We start from the raw sequence: 19,709 nt of genomic DNA on the forward strand, positions 1-19,709 counted from the left end.
AATATGCTGTTCAGTTTTGGGCACCTGTCCATAAAAGGGACACTGCGGAGTTGGAAAGGGTGCAGAGACGCGCGACTAAACTAATATGGGGCATGGAACATCTTAGCTATGAGGAGCGATTAAAGGAGTTACAATTGTTTAGTCTTGAGAAGAGACGTTTAAGGGGGGATATGATAAACGTATATAAGTATATTAATGGCCCATACAAAAAATATGGAGAAAAACTGTTCCAGGTTAAACCCCCCCAAAGAACGAGGGGGCACTTCCTCCGTCTGGAGAAGAAAAAGTTTAGTCTCAAGGGGCGACACGCCTTCTTTACCGTGAGGACTGTGAATTTATGGAACGGTCTACCTCAGGAACTGGTCACAGCTGGAACAATTAACAGCTTTAAAACAGGATTAGATACATTCATGGAACAAAATAACATTAATGCTTATGAAGAAATATAAAATCCCATCCCTTCCTCAATATCGCGCCACACCCCTACCCCTTAATTCCCTGGTTGAACTTGATGGACATATGTCTTTTTTCGACCGTACTAACTATGTAACAAATTTTTATCCTGCTATCCTGCAGTGTGAAAGTAGCCTAACCCTGTCCCCATGAATAGCGATTTTGAGAGAAAAGCAAGAATATGGAGTAATCTCTCTCTTTCTGTCTAGTCTGTGGCTCAACTATCGATAGATCCTCTCTTCAGCAGGCTCTGTCAATCGAGCGCTGAGCACACAGACGAATGTAGTTCTATGGAACTGCATTGATTTGTATGAGTAATCTGATTCCTTCTAAAAGTCCCCTAGGATGCCAAGAGTAATGTTAAAAAAAATGTAATAAAGGTTTAACCCACATACCTTAACCACTTCCATATTAAAAGTTGAAATCTCCACCCCCCCATTTTCCATGTGAAAAAAATATTGAAAAAATGACTATATTTGGTATTGCCGCGTTCGTAATTGTCTGAACTATTAAAATATAACATTATTTATCCCATATGGTGAATGTCGTAAAAAAAAAAAAGTTTTAGTAAAAAGCGATCAAAAAGTCTGATCAATACCAAAATAATACAGATAAAAACAACAGATTACGAAGCAAAAAATTTACCCTCAAACAGCCCGATATATGGAAAGATTTAGTTAAAGGGGTCAGAGAATGGCAATTATTTAAAAAAAAAATCATATACATTAGTAAAACATGTTGCAAACTTTACAAATTGGATATTGATTTAATTGTGCCGACCTGGAGTATGAGGATTACATGTTAGTTTGACCGTACGGTGAATGACGTATTGGAGCGTATGTTATGGAAAAATTTATGAAGACATTACAAAGTACAATTGGTCCCGCAGAAAGAAAAAAAAAAGTGTGTAAATGGATAAAATAAGAGTTATAGCTATTAAAGGGTGAGAGAAAAAACTAAAGGGCAACAAACTAAATTGGCATGGTTCTGGTTGCCTTTTGTTTTTTTTAATTCCTTAAATGGGCACGGTCAATAAAACTATTTTTTGCTATTGCACTCCTTATGTAATTAGAAAGTTTTCTATTTTTTGTAACCCCTTAAGGACATAGCGTTTTTCTGTTTTTGCACTTTCGTTTTTTACTCCTTTACATTTTAAAAATCATAACCCTTTCAATTTTGCACCTAAAATCCATATGATGGCTTATTTTTTGCGCCACCAATTCTACTTTGTAATGATGTCAGTCATTTTACCCAAAAATCTACGGCGAAACGGGAAAAAAAATAATTGTGCAACAAAATGGAAGAAAAAACGCCATTTTGTTACTTTTGTGGGCTTCCGTTTCTACACAGTACATTTTTCCGTAAAAATGACACATTATCTTTATTCTGTAGGTTCATACGATTAAAATGATACCCTATTTATATAGGTTTGATTTTGTATTACTTCTGGAAAAAATCATAACTACATGCAGGAAAATGTATACGTTTAAAATTGTCCCCATACGACCCCTATAACTTTTTATTTTTCTATGTACGGGGCGGTATGGGGGCTAATTTTTTGCGCCGTGATCTGAAGTTTTTATCGGTACCATTTTTGTTTTGATCGAACTTTTTGATCGCTTTTTATTAATTTTTTTATGGTATAAAACGTGACCAAAAATACGCTATTTTGGACTTTGGAATTTTTTTACGTGTACGCCATTGACCATTAATACGATATATTTTTTATAGTTTGGACATTTACGCACACATCGATACAACATATGTTTATTATTATTTACACAGTTTTTTTTATGGGAAAAGGGGGGTGATTCAAACTTTTATTAGGGAAGGGGTTAAATCATCTTTATAAACTTTTTTTTTTTTTTTTTGCAATGTTATAGCCCACATAGGGGACTATAACATGCAGTACATTGATTCAATACACTGATCAATGCCTTTGCATTGCATTGCAATGCATTGAGGAGTGTTATCGGCAGTTGATTGATAAAGCCTGGATTTCAGGCTTGGAGTAATCAATAGGCGATCGGATGTGCAGGAGGCAGGTAAGGCACCCACCTGTTGCTTTCTAGCTGATCGGGACATCGCAATTTTACCGTGATGGTCCCGATCAGCCCGACTGAGCAGCCGGGAAGCTTTCACTTTAGATGCGGCAATCAACTTTGATCGCCACGTCTAAAGAGTTAAAGCTGGAACGGCGTTGTCCAGCATTAGCCACGGGTCCTGGCTGCTGATAGCAGCCGGGACCGTGCGGGTATGATGCGAGCTCAGCTCCTGAGCTCACTTCACAACCCTCCCAATGCCGCAGCGCCATTTATACACAGCATTTTGTGGCAAGGGGTTAAAAAAGCATGCCACTAGGTGTCTCCCTACTTGTCCAGAGCACATTCCCCCCACATCTCTTGCACAGACTTTGGACTCCTGCTGGCCTAGCAGAAGTCCAAAATCAGGAAATACAGTCTGGAGTGCTGAGGGAGGTATGTGCAGCCTTAGCCAGTCATAGCTCATCTCACACTGAACTGCTCTGGCCTGTGTGCAGCAGAGTGAGGGAGAAAATTCTCCCCTGTATAGCTTCAGATGATGTCACAGCTGTGGGGAACACCCCTTTCCAGTCTGTGAGACTGAGCAGAAAATACAGAGCAATATCAAGGTAGAAAACAAACAAAAAAAATAATTAAAAATAAAGGCAGGGGGTGGTTTATCATGATGGGGGCAGTGAACTGGGAGGATTATAAAATTTAAAAAGATCATGACAGGTACTCTTTTTAAAGTGTACCTGTCATTTGCAATAACTTTAAATAAGGTAGAAAATATCATTATATGAATTATTTGTCATATACATTGGTTAAATGTGTATGTATTTGTCCCTGCAGCTATTGCCTGTGTCTCTGTGTGTAGACCAAATACATAAAGGGGGGTATTTATCAAAGGATTTATGTGTTTTGTTTTTTTCACATAACTTTGGCGCAGTGTATTTTTGCGCCAAAGTTTGGCGCATTCTCTCCACTGTCATTTTTACAACTTTCTTATAATCACACGGTTCGTGTGTGGGATTTTAACTTTAGTCAATAATTCATCGTTTGCGCCAATCGATCTTTGGCACAATTTTGCACCTTTAGGGTTTTTTTGGCGCAAATCACCGCCAAGAAATTATGCAGATGGAAAAAACACTTAGCAATGTCAGAAAATGTAAACAAAGGAAAATTCCAATTTTTAAACAGGGATCAATTTATGTGGGCGGGTAAAGCACTAAAAATGTAGCCGACAATAATAAAAATGTAGTGTGTGTGTGTTTTTCACTTATTACTTTTTTTTTAAACATTTTTTTAGGTAGTACTACTACTCCCAGCATGGAACACACTGTTCCATGATGGGAGTAGTAGTACCTATACCAATCTGGCCAATCACAGCTCTCTGTGAGAAATAGGAATATGTGTATATATACGGCCGTGCAGGGGACCATAGGAGAGCGGCCGCCGCATCATTATACCGGAGGATCACAGCGGGTGTCAGGAGAGATACCCGCTGTGATCTTTCCATAACTGCAGGTAATACTACTCCCAACATGGAGCACACTCTGCTCCATGCTGGGAGCTGAAGTACCTGCATTAATAGACAGTTCGCAGCGGGTGTCAGAAGTTACACTCACTGCGATCTGTCTATTGATGCAGGTACTACAGCTCCCAGCATGGAGCAGAGTATGCACCATGTTGGGAGTAGTAGTGCCTGCTTAAGGACACATCACAGTGGATGTCACTACTCACACCTGCTGTGATCATCCTGTCTATAGCAGAGATGGAGCGACTGTATACAGCGCTTGCATCCCTGCTCTGCACTATACTCCGGGCCGGCTACTCATTCATTGATATTTTCCTCAGAGCTGTGATTGGCTGTAACCATCCGGTCAATCACAGCTCTGGGTGGGAAATATGAATGAATTATGTTCTATTCACATCACTGTCCGGAGTATAGTGCAGAGATTTGAGCGCTGTATACAGCGGCATCTGTGCTATATAATGGACGATCGCATCGGGTGTCAGACTGAGACTCGGGGCGATCTGTCTATTACTACAGATACTACTACTCCCAGCATGGAACAGTCTTTACTACCTAAAAAATGTAAAAAATAGAGAAAAAAAGTGAAACACACACACTTTATTAAAAAAAATACTAAAAAGTTGGTTATAAAATATACATTTCGTTTAATAAAATGTTTTCCATCACTGCAGCAGACTTTTTTTTTTTTTTTGTACCCAGCAAATTTTGGGTACCAAAAAAAAGTGCCAAAAGATGACAAAAATGCAATTTCCACACAAATGAAAAAACGCCAGATGCAGGACATTGCACTGGCGATTTTTCAGGCGTTTTTTCAAGCGTTTTTTTTTAATCCCTAAAAACGCAGGACAAAAAACCAAGTGGAGACTTAGCCAAAGACAAATTCCACACAAAGGTAAAAATGCCAAAACGCAGGGAAAAACTGTGGCAGTTTTTCTGGCATTTTTATGCCACCAATAGGACAAAAATCTCAGTGGAGTCCTAGCCTTGAGTTGAAAATAAAATCCATTTCACATGGTGGCTATAAACCCCACAAAAGAAAATAACTCATGTCGTTTGCTGATATACTGCAGGAGGGACTCTGAAATGGCTGCTCTTCAGGGTAAAATACGCATCCTCTGTGGTGGTAAGTTCTGTGTAAAAGGCGCTGTGAACAGCTGATTTCAACATTTGATCCAAAATTACTAACAACTTGCACCAAATGATAAATTTGGTGCATGTCCAAGAAAACCAAAGTGAAAAAAAAAAAGGGTAAAAAGAAACTGTCAACAGGCAAAATTGATAAATACCCCCCAAAGTGCAGGAGGATAAGCAGGGCTTGCATGTTGGTTGACAAGCCCGGAGCCCACACACAGCCCTGCTTGTCCCGCTCACAAATCCTGTATTTGGTCTCCTCACAGAGACACACAGACAATAATTAGCTGCAGGAACAGCATTTTTTTCACTCAACAATTTACACATTTTGTAACCCTTTTATATTTAAATATACATATAATGGTATTATCTACACTATATAAAACATTTTTGCTAATGACAGGTACACATTCATTTTGGGTTGAAAATGTACTAGAATAAAAATTTATTATTTATATGTTCAGAAGGACAGAGAGGGGCTTTCATTCCCCAATTTCAGAAGTTATTTTTTGGTGTCACAGCTGTCTTAGTTTGGAAATTGGCAGGAGGGCAATCTTTTCCTTAATCTGGTGGAAAGCTTTAGAGAGAAATTTTTTAGTATATGCGAGCTGATTGATTCTGGTCAATTGGAGGGGATTTGTTTCAAGGGGATTCCTGGGGTTGCCACACTCCTGAAGACTTGGAGATTGTTTAATCATTGAAGCAGTGAGTAGACATGGAATTCCAACGCCCTTTAATAGATCCCGTCATTCTTCCATAGCTCTCATGGGATAAACATCCAGAAGAGATGACGCTCCCATTTCTTTGCAGAATTCATTTATCGTGTTGGGACAGCATGCACATGTCTCTTGGCTTTTCGCCTTGGCCGGGCCCGATGATCCCGTTATGTATGGTGGTTGATGTGCTGGTCGGCGCATCACTGGCCACAGCGGTATCTTGCCTCGGGCAGTGATTGGCTAAGCGGCAATGTGATGTATTGAGCCCTGTCACCAGGAAGAATACCGAAGCCTGTGCTCAATAGGTCTCATTTAAGCTCAGCCAATCATTGGTCAAGGCAAGACATTGCTGCGGCCAATGATTCTCTCAGCTACACTGTGATGCATCAACCACCAGGAAGGGGATTGTAATGGGGACGCCACCAGAGACACCAGGGGAGCGCAGTTTTTTTTTTTGTATATATAATTCAGGCAGTCTCGGAATATTGTTATTTATTTATTTATTTATTTTTTTTTTTTTTAAACCCTCCATCGGACTATCCCTTTAACCAGGTGAGAGTCCTGACTTTGTAGAGACCTCACTGGAAGAAAATTCACTCCCAACAGGGTTACATGAGGTTTTTTTTTGTCATAGAGTTAAAAGGAAAGGACAGGCTGTTCACCTGTACTAAACCCAATACACTGGGTTATAGTGCAGTTGAACAGAAGTAAAACAAGGTACCACAGAAATTGGTCCAGCCATTTAGATGTCCTTGGTTGCTATAGTTTTAAATGCCTTCAGTACGCAATGTAGGCAGGGAGTCTGCTTCCTTTATGCTGCGCAATGCCCGCCCCTTATGAATATTAATTGTTCTTGACTCTCATGTTCTAGTGATAGCCTGCATCCACGTAATCACTCTGCTATTGTAGCCATATTAAAAAGCAAAGAAGCAATCTAATTGGTTGTTATGGGCAACTTCACCACTCTTTGTCTGCATAGGTTTTTATCTCCCCCAATGTGTTCTATATATTTTTCTATTTTGAAATCCCTTCCTGTTAGAACTGTAGACTTTTTTTTTTTTTTTTTGTATTTTCTGTACAGACTGTGTAGCAGGGTTTGTGTGCTACACACAAGCTGAAATAAATAGGAATTAATTGACAAATGAAGTACAGAACCTCCCCCAGACACAAGTTATTACTGAGAGAATTCATACAGCTTCCATTATCTTGCCTTTTATCCAATGATATCTTGACCCTGTATTTATGGAAAAGCAGACAAGTGAGCTTCAGAAATCAAGAAGGGTCAGTCTACTGTGTTTGAGTGTGTGTGTGTGTGTACACATTAGTGCTCAGTTTGGAAAGTGGAATAATAAATATTGTGATTTAAATATTGGGTATTTTTTTTCTCATGAAATGTGCTCTTTATTTAGGTTCATTAAATCATGCTGCAAGTAAGAAGCTGGATTTAGAAGCCTGGTTCCCAGGCTCTGGTGCCTTTAGAGAGTTAGTGTCTTGTTCAAACTGTACAGACTATCAGGCTCGAAGGCTACGTATTCGTTATGGACAAACAAAGAAGATGATGGACAAGGTAATGTGAATGAAGAGAAAATTACAAATGTTGGCATATGATATTAAAATATTCATTAGTCCCCAGCATTGACCGCACAGTATTAATGTGGATGGGGATATGCCCCAATTAAAACGGAGAATTGTTAAAGTGTATCTGTCGTTAACTTAAACTTTTTATCTAATGTAGATGATACAAGCTGAGTGGACAGCAGGTGGGCTTTTACCTGCCTCCTTGCCATCCGATCAGTGCTCTGGCCAGCGATGGCAGGCAAGAGCAGCAGAGCACCGATAACACTGATAACACAAACAAATAAGTGAATTAACCCCTTCCCTAATAAAAGCTTCACTCCCCTTTCCCCATGTTTTAAATAAAGTAATGTTATCAAAAATAAACATAATCATATGTTTTACCACCATGTGCGCAAATGTTCGAACTATTAAAATATAAAGTTAGTTAAACCACACGGTCCACTGGGTGATCGGGACCACCACGGGGCAATCGCGAGGTCCCAATCACCTTAACTGATGGCTGGAGGGTGCCTACACAAAAAATTGCTGCGTCATTAAGGGGTTAAATTATTATTTTTTTTTTTTAAGGGTACCGTACGTTCACACGTACAGGATCTGCTGCATATTTTTGCTGCATATTTTGTGCATCTGATTTTGCTACCCATTGAAGTTAATGGGTAGCAAAATCAGTTGCACAAAATATGCACCATTCTGTATGTGTAAAAGTGTCCTTAGTGTTGATTTTTGCTTTTTTTTTTTTAACAATAATAAACACAACAAAGAAGGGCAAAAACAATACAAAAGAAAAGAAGCCTCAAAATAAGGGCTGGGAGATGAAAAGGTTTTCCGCAATACATAAACATAGAACACCTGAATAAGGACTAGTGGCACAGTGTGGAATACATTCAACATAATATTATAAGGCACAAAAGTCATCCTACCTGGACACAGGTACACCACATCTTATGCTGATATCAATGCAAAATTTGCATTCAGGTTTCTCAGGCTTTTCTCTGGCTTTTTATGTGACCCTGCACATGGGGATATCGGCTTCAATCAAATGCACCCAGTGAGTGCAGAAGAGGCCTTAGGGGGCTTTCAATTCAAAAGTAAAGTTTTCAGAGCATAAAATAATAACAATCTATAGAGCCTTCATCCATATTGAGTTGGGATAATATCCTCAACGATACCAGCAGACTGTTAATTGGGGCACAGACGTTAGGGAATCGCAATTTAGTATCCAAGAAAGCATGAACATCCACCCAGTAAGTCTGTAACTCATGGCACTTCCAGATCATATGATACATGGTCCCACTGGCTTGATTGCACCTGGCTCATGTGTCAGTGACAAGGAGCTCAATGTGGAATAGCTTTTTTGGGGGTGAAATATACTCCATGCAAACATTGAGTTTGAATAAGTTGATCTTTGGCACTAATGACTGTTCATCTCCACGTGGAACCCAGTTCTCTCATAGGGAAATCCTTTGTGATTTAAAAAAAAAAAAAAAAACAGTAGAGTGGTGAGTCCTATGGGGACAAAATAGTTTTATAAGAGGCTAGTTTGATGAGATGTTCATACCTGAGTACAGATTCAACAGGGCCACATTCAAATAGCACTGGACTGCCCTCAAACCGCACATAAAAAGCGTGTCACAATTGGACGGAGGTAACGAAACGGTGTAGACTGAGGGAGATTAAATTCCTGTTTAAGATCCAGAAAGTCCAGAAACATCCCATCCGTATAAAGCTCAAGTCAAGTACCTCATACCCATCTGTTAGGGAGATAAAGATTCCATTAAAGGGGTGACAACCGCTTATCCAGAGCCAAAAAGTGTGACTTAGGTAGGGACAACAGAGTTGTTTTATACAAATATAATGACTTGAGCAGCAAAACCATTTTGAATATATTTATTTGACCCACCATAGACCCTCCCATGCCTTAATCCAACGCAGGAAGTTCTAAGGAAACCGGAAACCCCATACGTTTCTGGACCTGCCAAAGAAAGGCCCATTTCAATGAGTCAAAGGCTTTTTCGTTATTTAATAGGGCACTCGGGATCCTGCATATAACCGTCTGAGATTCATCTCTGTGCTTTTCAATGACATAAACCCAGACTGATCATGGCCCAGCAAAGACAGAACTACTAAGACTTTGGCCATATTCTTGGCCTCACTATTTAGTAGATTGGCATATAAATAAATATAAAGAAATTGTCCCCAGCAGTCTGGAGACTTCACTGTCTTGTGGATGACCACAATTGTAGCCTTGTTAAAAGGAATAGGCAAACTCCATAGTAGACAAAGCATGACCGAAAATGTGCAGACTCTGGAGCCAAGTTGAGCACCATACAATTTATACCTTGACCCGGAAGAAAGCGGAAACGGCCTGTTGTATTTCCTCAACCGAGATAGGTAAATCTAACCCATCAAAAGGAGAGAGAGCCAGCATAGCAATTCTATCTAAATTATCCAGCAAATTATCAGTGGAGGAGGCAACCTTGGAGACATAGAGGTCAGCATGAAATGACCTAAAGGGGGAGCAAGTCTCACTAACATCAGTAATTGGAGCACCCTGGTCAGTGGTAAGGGCAGTCACTACTGTCTCAGGGGCCAGGAATGCCAAAGCCCTCCCATTTTATTCGCTTAGAGCAAAGGCTACAGTTTTCTAAGCTAAGATTTTTTTTTTTTTTTGCGATCCAAAACGCCATCTACTCTTCACAATTGAATATACACAAAGAAAAACAACTTCGCTTACAAAACTGTAGCCTTTAGAGAAGGGCAACAAAAGAAATACAGAATGGAGTCACTTAACTTAATTACACATGCTTTATTTAACACTCAATAAATGACATATAAATAAGTAAAAACACAGTTCTTCTATATGTATGTATATTGTAAGGAAGAAATCAGACTTCAAAAAATTGGTGAGATCACTGGATCCGCACAATAGTAAAAAAAAAAAGTATACCACAATAATGAATCAGACTATAGTAGCATATGTATATATTGCACATAAGAGTAATAGGATTTGCAGTGGTGTAATCCCAGTCTCTGCACACAATATTTTGCTTCTACTATTGGTCTATATGTCTCCCCACACGTCACACTCACAGACACACAAAACTAATTAACATAAAAACCATCCATCCCCACCCTGCTGAAGCCCACCCAACTTGCTTGAGCCTCCATACCCAAACTTAAAGGGGTATTCCAGGCAAAAACTTTTTTCTTATATTTATATATATATATATATATATATATATATATATATATATATCAACTGGCTCCGGAAAGTTAAACATATTTGTAAATTACTTCTATTAAAAAATCTTAATCCTTCCAATAGTTATTAGCTTCTGAAATTTTCTGTCTAACTGCTCAATGATGATGTCACGTCTCGGGAGCTGTGCATGATGGGAGAAAATCCCCATAGGAACTGCACAGCTCCCGGGATGTGACATCATCATTGAGCAGTTAGACAGGAAACAACAACTCAACTTCAGAAGCTAATAACTATTGGAAGGATTAAGATTTTTTAATAGAAGTAATTTACAAATCTGTTTAACTTTCCGGAGCCAGTTGATATATAAAAAAAAGTTTTGGCCTGTAATACTCCTTTAAACTAGCAATTGCACTAAAGTAGAGGTAGTGTTCACCTATACAATCTGAAAAAAAAATATTTGTTAACTTCTGCATGGGTATTCCTCCCAGCTAGGCTCTTCACTCACAACAGGAAGGGAGAGGCCTGCAAACAAATAACAGGGACAACAAAACCGCCGTTCCTCAGTTTCCGAGAGAAGGGAGGGACCACCAAACCTTATTCACGTGGCAGTGACACACAAATTTCCCAGATAACAAACAGCAACTCAGTTCCCAGTATCTTTAGGAGGTTGACTGTACAGCCAGTCTGACGCCTGCTCTGAACTATAAAAGAAGTTAGTCTCACTACCATCTTGGACTCTGAGACAGGAAGGGAACACCAACAATACCTAAGTCCCAGTGTACAAATCCAGGAACTGATAGTAAATTGCCTCTTCTTCTGTACTTCAGTTGTGAAGTCAAGATAAAAGGACAGGTGGCCGTTCTCATAAGTAACCTCTCCACACCTTCTAACGGCAGCAAGAACAGCATCTCGTTCTCTGTAATTCAGGATCCGTATGATTCCCCCCCCCCCCAGCTTGTTCAGGAAGACTCAAGATACAGACATTATTACATATTTTGCAGTTCTCTGCATCTTCAGCCTGCAGGTCCTCCACTTACTGCTGCACTGTGTGGGTGCAGTAGAGAGCGCAGAGTCCTCCACATCACTTATGCAGCATTCCGTCCCAGTTGTTCTGTCCTTGATTTGTTTTTAAATCCATAGTATGCAGTTGAATTTGTGTAGGTTTTCTTCTGCAAATGAGTGAGCATTTCCAAACCTTATTCGTTAGAGTTTGTACTGTTTTGTTGCAGAATTTTTATAGATACTTACATTTATATGCGGCACATTTGTTTTTCTCACTCACTTTAACCATTCACATATCTGCTTTAACTCCTTGAGGAGTAATTCTGTTTTATTTTCGTGTTTGTTTTTTCCTCCTCACCTTAAGTAAATCTCTTTTATTTTTTTCACTTACAAGCCCTTATAAGGGCTTGTTTTATGGGAGAACAATTGTGCTTTGTAAGGACATAACCAATTTTAGCACAAAATCTTCAAAGAAGCCAAATAAATTGGAAGGGTTAATGCCAAGCATCAGAGATAAATTTGTCTTCTTATAGAGGACTGTACTTACCAGGTATGAAGCTTGCTTAGCTTGTGAGCATGCTTCATACACCCTGACAGTACTTGTATGCCTTGTGTTGTTAAGGTGAGAACATGAACAGTAAGGCCACCTTCACATATGTGCATCGTCTAGTGGTGTTTTGCTCCTGTGCTGTAGAAAAAGCATTAGAGGTTCATTGATTGTAGAACTGATCATGTTTACAAATAGTGCAACATGCTGCATGGTCACTGGACAGTGGAACGCATCTGCTGCTTTTCCCTGTCAGATATGCACAATTAATGAATGCTGGATCCTAAACAACTGATGTGCTGTTGTCATCAGTTGTGGTAAGTTTGGGCTGGGTTCACTGAGCTGAAAGCTGGACATATGTAAACCCAGCCTAAGCTGCTTTTGTTATGTATAGTGAGTTTTAACATTTTGGCTGTAAATACTTTGTAACAAATAGAATGTGTTTCTTTATTTTAGATTCTTTGTGTAGTTATGTTTTATAGCATTGTCACGAAAACATTTTGCAAATGTTGTCTAAATATATATATATTTTACTTTTGTTACAGGTTGATTATGTGCATATGTTAAATGCTACAATGTGTGCCACAACACGGACTATCTGTGCAATTTTAGAGAATTATCAGACTAGCGAAGGAATTATTGTTCCTGAAAAACTAAAGGATTTTATGCCTCCTGGTCAGTATGAGAAACTGTTATCCTTGTTTATTGTTGAATATGTTTGCTTTATTTATTTATTTATTTTTACTTTCAAGACCTGCTTCCTGAATCTTTTGCTCTTATGTTTCAAAAAATCAAAGGCAGCAGCAACAGTGAACTTGAGAAAAGTACCTCCTTAAAAAAGATCTTTACTTAAAGAGGGAATCCCCCTCTATTAAGTAGAACAGAATAATTACCGTATTTATCGGCGTATAACACGCACTTTTTAGGCTAAAATTTTTAGCCTAAAGTCTGTGCGTGTTATACGCCGATACACCCCCAGGAAAGGCAGGGGGAGAGAGGCCGTCGCTGCCCGCTTCTCTCCCCTTGCCTTTCCTGGGGTCTAGAGCGCTGCTGCCGGCCCTTCTCTCCCCCTGGTTATCGGCGCCGCTGCCCGTTCTGTCCCCCTGACTATCGGTGCTGGCGCCCCATTGCCGGCACCGATAGCCAGGGGGAGAGAAGCGGCGCCGACAGCCAGGGGGAGAGAAAGGGCAGCGGCACCCATTGCCGGCGCCGCTGCCCCGTTGCCTCCCCCCATCCCCGGTGGCATAGTTACCTGGCCGGGTGCCGCTGCCCCTTCTCTCCCCCTGGCTATCGGCGCCGGCAATGGGGCGCCGCCACCGATAGTCAGGGGGACGGAACGGGCAGTGGCGCCGTTAGCCAGGGTGAGAGAAGGGCCGGCAGCAGGGCTCTAGACCCCAGGAAAGGCAGGGGGAGAGAAGCGGGCAGCGACGGCCTCTCTCCCCCTGCCTTTCCTGGGGGTGTATCGGGGTATATGCGCACACACACGCACCCTCATTTTACCATGGATATTTGGGTAAAAAACTTTTTTTACCCAAATATCCTTGGCAAAATGAGGGTGCGTGTTATAGGCCGGTGCGTGGTATACCCCGATAAATACGGTATTTGTAAGCTAAAACCTAAAACAAAAAAGCAATTCTGCCTTAATTCGTGGAAATTGGACTTATTGATTATATGCCAGGCCTAAAACATATACAACGCATTCAGACCCTTTCCCTTTTTTCACATTTTATGTTGCAGCCTTGTGCTAAAATAAAAATTTTTTTTTTAATTCCCTTCATTCTGCACTGAATGAATACCCCATAATGAGAATGTGAAAACAGAACAATCAAAAAGAACTAGCAATCTTTGCTAATTTATTGTAAGGTAGAAACTAACATTTTGCATGTTCTTAGACCCTGCTATGACAGGGGAGAGCTCAAATCCAGAGAAGGGTACAAAAAAAAATCTGTTGCATAAAAATTTCACAAGAACACTGTGGCCTTAATAATTTTTAAAAGGAATAACAAGGACTCTGGACTCTCACTAGAACTGTCTGCCCCACTAAACTAAGTAATCAATGGAAAAGGGCCTTGGTAAGAGAGGTGACCAGATTTGAGAATCTTTCATAAAGTGAACTATCATTGCATCACTCCACCAATCTGGGCTTTGTGCGTGAGTGGCCAAAATGAAAACTCTCTGTTAGAAATAAGGTGCCCTGTTCTGATTAAACCAAAACTAAACTTTCTGGCCTGAAGTCTAGAGGAATCCAGGCACTGCTCATCACCTGCCTTAAACCCTGTACATTGAAACATGGTGGTGGCCTCTGTATAAATCATTGATCAGACCACATAGGGAGTATTGTGTCCTATTCTGGGCACCTGTATATAAGAAGGACAAGGCTGAACTTAAGAGTGTGCAGAGCAGGGTGACAAAGATAATTAATGGTATGGGAGGATTACAGTACCAGGACAGGCTGTCAAACTTGGTTATTTAATTTGGAGAAAAGACGTCTTAGGGGCGCTCTGATCACAATTTACAAATATTTGAATGGACAGTTGAGAGCTTTGTAGTGATCTGTAGGCCAGTAACCATGACAAGGGGCATCCACTATGTCTAGAGGAAATTTTTACCATCATCTCAGACAGATTATTTTCTGTAAGAGCAGTGAGACTATGGAACTCTCTGCCACATGATTTAGTGTCTGACATGTGGATAGAATATTGATCCAGGGATTGATGGACGCTTGTGGTTTTTTTTTTTTATATATTTTTTTTTTCAACATTACAAGCTATGTTACTATGTATGCTTTAGGTGTGTTTTCTGCTATTGGGACATGAAGACTGGTCAGGGTTGAGGGAAAGCTATATAGAGCAATGAAAATATAGAGAAATAAGCGCTTACTCATACAAGTGCTATGTACAATGTTCTGTAACCTCTCAAACCGTTTTGGTGGGCCCACAGGACAAACTCTAACCAAGCATGGGAGCATTCAAAGAACAAGCAAAAAGAACTGTGTCCAAACAGTGTCGACAAAGCTTCAAATTCTTTATTTCTTCTTTGGGCATAAGATAGAAAAAAACTCACATGCAAGTGGCGCATTTCGCACTTAACACGCACTTTGTTACAGCAAGATGCATACAATAAAACCTTGCTTTTATTTAAACTAGGAATGACCTTTATTAGACCAAAATATAAAATCTATAAATATAAAAAAAAGTGCCACCAAAACATGTAACTTGCATAACACAAACTCGAGTGTCCAAGAAATGGTACAGGTAGTAGCTGTTATCATTCGAATAGAGTACTAGTGATAGAAGAGATATAGCTGATGTCTACTGATTGCCATATACTTAGGATATTAGTAGAAAAAGGATAACGTGCCCTGTGATTATATAGGCTCTGTCCTTAACAGGGTGGCCTCAACCACCATGACTGACACTTACCTGCCCTAAGTGAGGGATATAAAAAACAAACCAAGAGAAAAATATATCATAGTGGTATAATGGACACTCCAGAGGTCTATGAACCCCAAACTTACAAACAAGACAACAAAATAATTAAGAATCAAGTCGGCAAGAACAATTCCCAATTCTGACTTGTTTTGCCTGTCAAATGATTACAGGTTTGGCAGCAATTATAATTGACAAGTGCAGATTAGAATTCAATACATGATATTCCTGGTAGCACCAAAAACACAAGGGGCCATCCCCCCCCCCCTACAATTACATATGCAGGCAGCTGGATAAACGCATTCAGGTAGCACATAAATGATGCCAGTGCACTCTACGCTGGATCGTAGGAACATACAAACACATGATGCAGAATGATCAGGGTCCCAATCCTACCCTATTGCAATATGCCAGAAAATGTATTTATCAAATGACTACAGTCAAAACAGCATAATGTAATAGTCTAACCCCTTAAGGACAGACCCATTTTTTACCTTGGGCTCTGGTCATTAAGATTTCTATATACCTTTGTCGGAGCAAAATTATTTTTCTGCCATACATTGTCCAACAGCAGTAACATTTTTATTTTTTGTCCGACACCATTGAGTGAGGGCTTATGTTTTGCAGGATGAACTGTACTTTTTATTATCATTTTTGCGATACGTGCTACCTTTTTGATCATTTTTATTCAGCTATTTATACAAAAATTGGCAAATTTTGCACTTTATTTATTTTATTTTTTTACAGCATTCACCAGGATAATTTACATTATAGTTTTATAGTACACGTCATTATGGATGTGGCGATACCTATGATGTGTATGATTTGTTTTTTTAATCTTTTTTGATGATAATACAGTGCATTTATTTAGAAAGGGGCTTTTTTTTTTTTTTTTACACTTCATACTTTTATTGGATCTCACAGGCTTCTCACAGGCTGAATCTCACAGGCTTCCTTAGTAGGCTGACCTCCTGCTACCATAGAAACCAACGGCTACCCCGCGATCATATCGTGGCGCCGTCATTGGTGAATGCGCTCCCCCTGTCAACACCATAGATGCCGTGATCAGGATTGATCACGGCATCAATGGGGTTAATGCCGCCAGCACCAACGCAATCGCGGCCCCAGCAGCACTATGGTAAAGATACTCATCACCATAGAATGCTTGGAGATGCCCCGGGTACTGGTAGATGTAGATGCTTTGGGTACTGGCAGATGTAGGTGGCCCATCCAGCGCGTAATCCCTGCGAAGTGTAAGATAATTAAAGATTTTATTAACGACAGGAGGCGAGAGTAATATAGTGAAAATATTTCTCTTTAACCCCTTAAGGACCGAGCCCATTTTCACCTCTAGGACGAAGCCCTTTTTTGCAAATCTGACCACTGTCACTTTAAACATTAATAACTCTGGAATGCTTTTAGTTGTCATTCTGATTCTGAGATTGTTTTTTCGTGACATATTCTACTTTAACTTAGTGGTAAAATTTTGTGGTAACTTGCATCCTTTCTTGGTGAAAAATTCCAAAATTTGATGAAAAAATTAAAAATTTTGCATTTTTCTAACTTTGAAGCTCTCTGCTTGTAAGGAAAATGGATATTCCAAATAATTTTTTTTGGATTCACATATACAATATGTCTGCTTTATGTTTGCATCATAAAATTGACAAATTTTTACTTTTGGAAGACACCAGAGGGCTTCAAAGTTCAGCAGCAATTTTCCAATTTTTCACAAAATTTTCAAACTCGCAATTTTTCAGGGACCAGTTCAGGTTTGAAGTGGATTTGAAGGGTCTTCATATTAGAAATACCCCATAAATGACCCCATTATAAAAACTGCACCCCCCAAAGTATTCAAAATGACATTCAGTAAATGTTTTAACCCTTTAGGTGTTTCACAGGAAAAGCAGCAAAGTGAAGGAGAAAATTCAAAATCTTCATTTTTTACACTCGCATGTTCTTGTAGACCCAATTTTTGAATTTTTACAAGGGGTAAAAGGAGAAAATGTATACTTATATTTGTAGCCCAATTTCTCTCGAGTAAGCACATACCTCATATGTCTATGTAAAGTGTTCGGCGGGCTCAGAAGCGAAGGAGCGACAAGGGGATTTTAGAGAGTACGTTTTTCTGAAATGGTTTTTGGGGGCATGTCACCTTTAGGAAGCCCAAAACAGCAAAAAAAAAACACATGGCATACCATTTTGGAAACTAGACCCCTTGAGGAACGTAACAAGGGATAAAGTGAGCCTTAATACCCCACAGGTGTTTCACGACTTTTGCATATGTAAAAAAAAAAAATAATAATTTCACTAAAATGTGGGTTTCCCCCCAAATTTCACATTTTTGCAAGGGTTAATAGCAGAAAAGACCCCCCAAAATTTGTAACCCCATCTCTTCTGAGTATGGAGGTACCCCATAAGTGGAACTGAAGTGCACTACGGGCGAACTACAATGCTCAGAGAGGAAGGCGTCATATTTGGCTTTTTGAGAGCAAATTTTGCTCGGGGGGCATGTCGCATTTAGGAAGCCCCTATGGTGCCAGAACAGCAAAATAACCCCCACATGGCATACCATTTTGGAAACTAGACCCCTCACAGAATGTAATGAGGGGTACAGTGAGCATTTACCCCCCACTGGTGTCTGACAGATCTTTGGAACAGTGGGCTGTGCAAAATTTTTCATTTTCACGGACCACTGTTCCAAAGATCCTTCAGACACCTGTGGGGTGTAAATTCTCACTGCACCCCTTATTACATTCCGTGATGGGTGTAGTTTTCAAAATGGGGTCACATGTGGGTGTGGTTTTTTTTTTGCGTTTGTCAGAACCGCTGTAACAATCAGCCACCTCTGTGCAAATCACCTCAAATGTACATGGCGCACTCTCCCTTCTGGGCCTTGTTGTGCGCCCCCAGAGCACTTTGCGCCCACATATGGGGTATCTCCGTACTCGGGAGAAATTGTGTTACAAATTTTGGGGGGCGTTTTTCCCTTTTACCTCTTGTGAAAATGAAAAGTATAGGGCAACACCAGCATGTTAGTGTAAAATTTTTTATTTTTTTACACTAACATGCTGATGTAGACCCCAACTGTTCCTTTTCATAAGGGGTAAAAGGAGAAAAAGACCCCCAAAATTTGTTAGGCAATTTCTCCCGAGTACAGCGATACCCCATATGTGACCCTATTCTGTTGCCTTGAAATACGACAGGGCTCCAAAGTGAGAGCGCCATGTGCATTTGAGGCCTGAATTAGGGACTTGCATAGAGGTGGACATAGGGGTATTCTACGCCAGTGATTCCCAAACAGGGCGCCTCCAGCTGTTGCTAAACTCCCAGCATGCTTGGACAGTCAATTGCTGTCCAGAAATGCTGGGAGTTTTTGTTTTGCAACAGCTGGAGGCTCCATCTTAGAAACACTGCCGTACAATACGTTTTTCATTTTTATTGGAGAAGGGGGGGGGGGCAGTGTACGTGTGTATATGTAGTGTGTTTTACTCTTTATTTTATGTTAGTGTAGTGTAGTGTTTTTAGGTTACATTCACACTGGCAGCAGATTACACTGAGTCTCCCGCTAGGAGTTTGAGCTGCGGCGGAAAATTTGCCGCATCTCAAATTTGCAGCGGGGAACTCACTGTAATCTGCCGCCAGTGTGAATGTAGCCTGTACATTCACACGGGAGGGGGGTCAAAACTACAACTCCCAGCATGCACTGACAGACCATGCATGCTGGGAGTTGTAGTTTTGCAACAGCTGGAGGCACACTGGCTGGAAAACCTTGAGTTAGGTTCTATGACCTAACTCAGTATTTTCCAACCAGTGTGCCTCCAGCTGTTGCAAAACTGCAACTCCCAGCATGTACTGATTGCGGAAGGGCATGCTGGGAGATGTAGTTTTGCAATGGCTGGAGGCACGCAAGTACAACTCCCAGCATGCCAAGACAGTCTTATGCTGTTCCTGAATGCTGGGAGTTGTAGTTTTGCAAGATTTAGAGGGGTTCAAGTTGTAAATCACTGTCCAGTGGTCTCAAAACTGTGGCCCTCCAGATGTTGCAAAACTAAAACTGCAAACTGCTGTCTGGGCATGCTGAGAGTTGTAGTTTT

General features: G+C 40.3%; 1 protein-coding gene across 1 annotated transcript in view; it reads left to right on the top strand.

The window, feature by feature from the left end:
- The window catches only part of SARS1 (seryl-tRNA synthetase 1), a 170,003-nt gene that overhangs the window by 140,172 nt on the left and 10,122 nt on the right, over window positions 1-19,709 (top strand). Inside the window, exons 9-10 of the mRNA XM_056557709.1 lie at window positions 7,268-7,425; window positions 12,733-12,862. Coding sequence (XP_056413684.1) covers window positions 7,268-7,425; window positions 12,733-12,862 — 288 coding nt within the window. The remainder of the gene's footprint in view (window positions 1-7,267; window positions 7,426-12,732; window positions 12,863-19,709) is intronic.

Source organism: Hyla sarda, chromosome 2, assembly GCF_029499605.1.
Source record: "Hyla sarda isolate aHylSar1 chromosome 2, aHylSar1.hap1, whole genome shotgun sequence".
Classification (NCBI taxonomy): Eukaryota; Metazoa; Chordata; class Amphibia; order Anura; family Hylidae; genus Hyla; species Hyla sarda.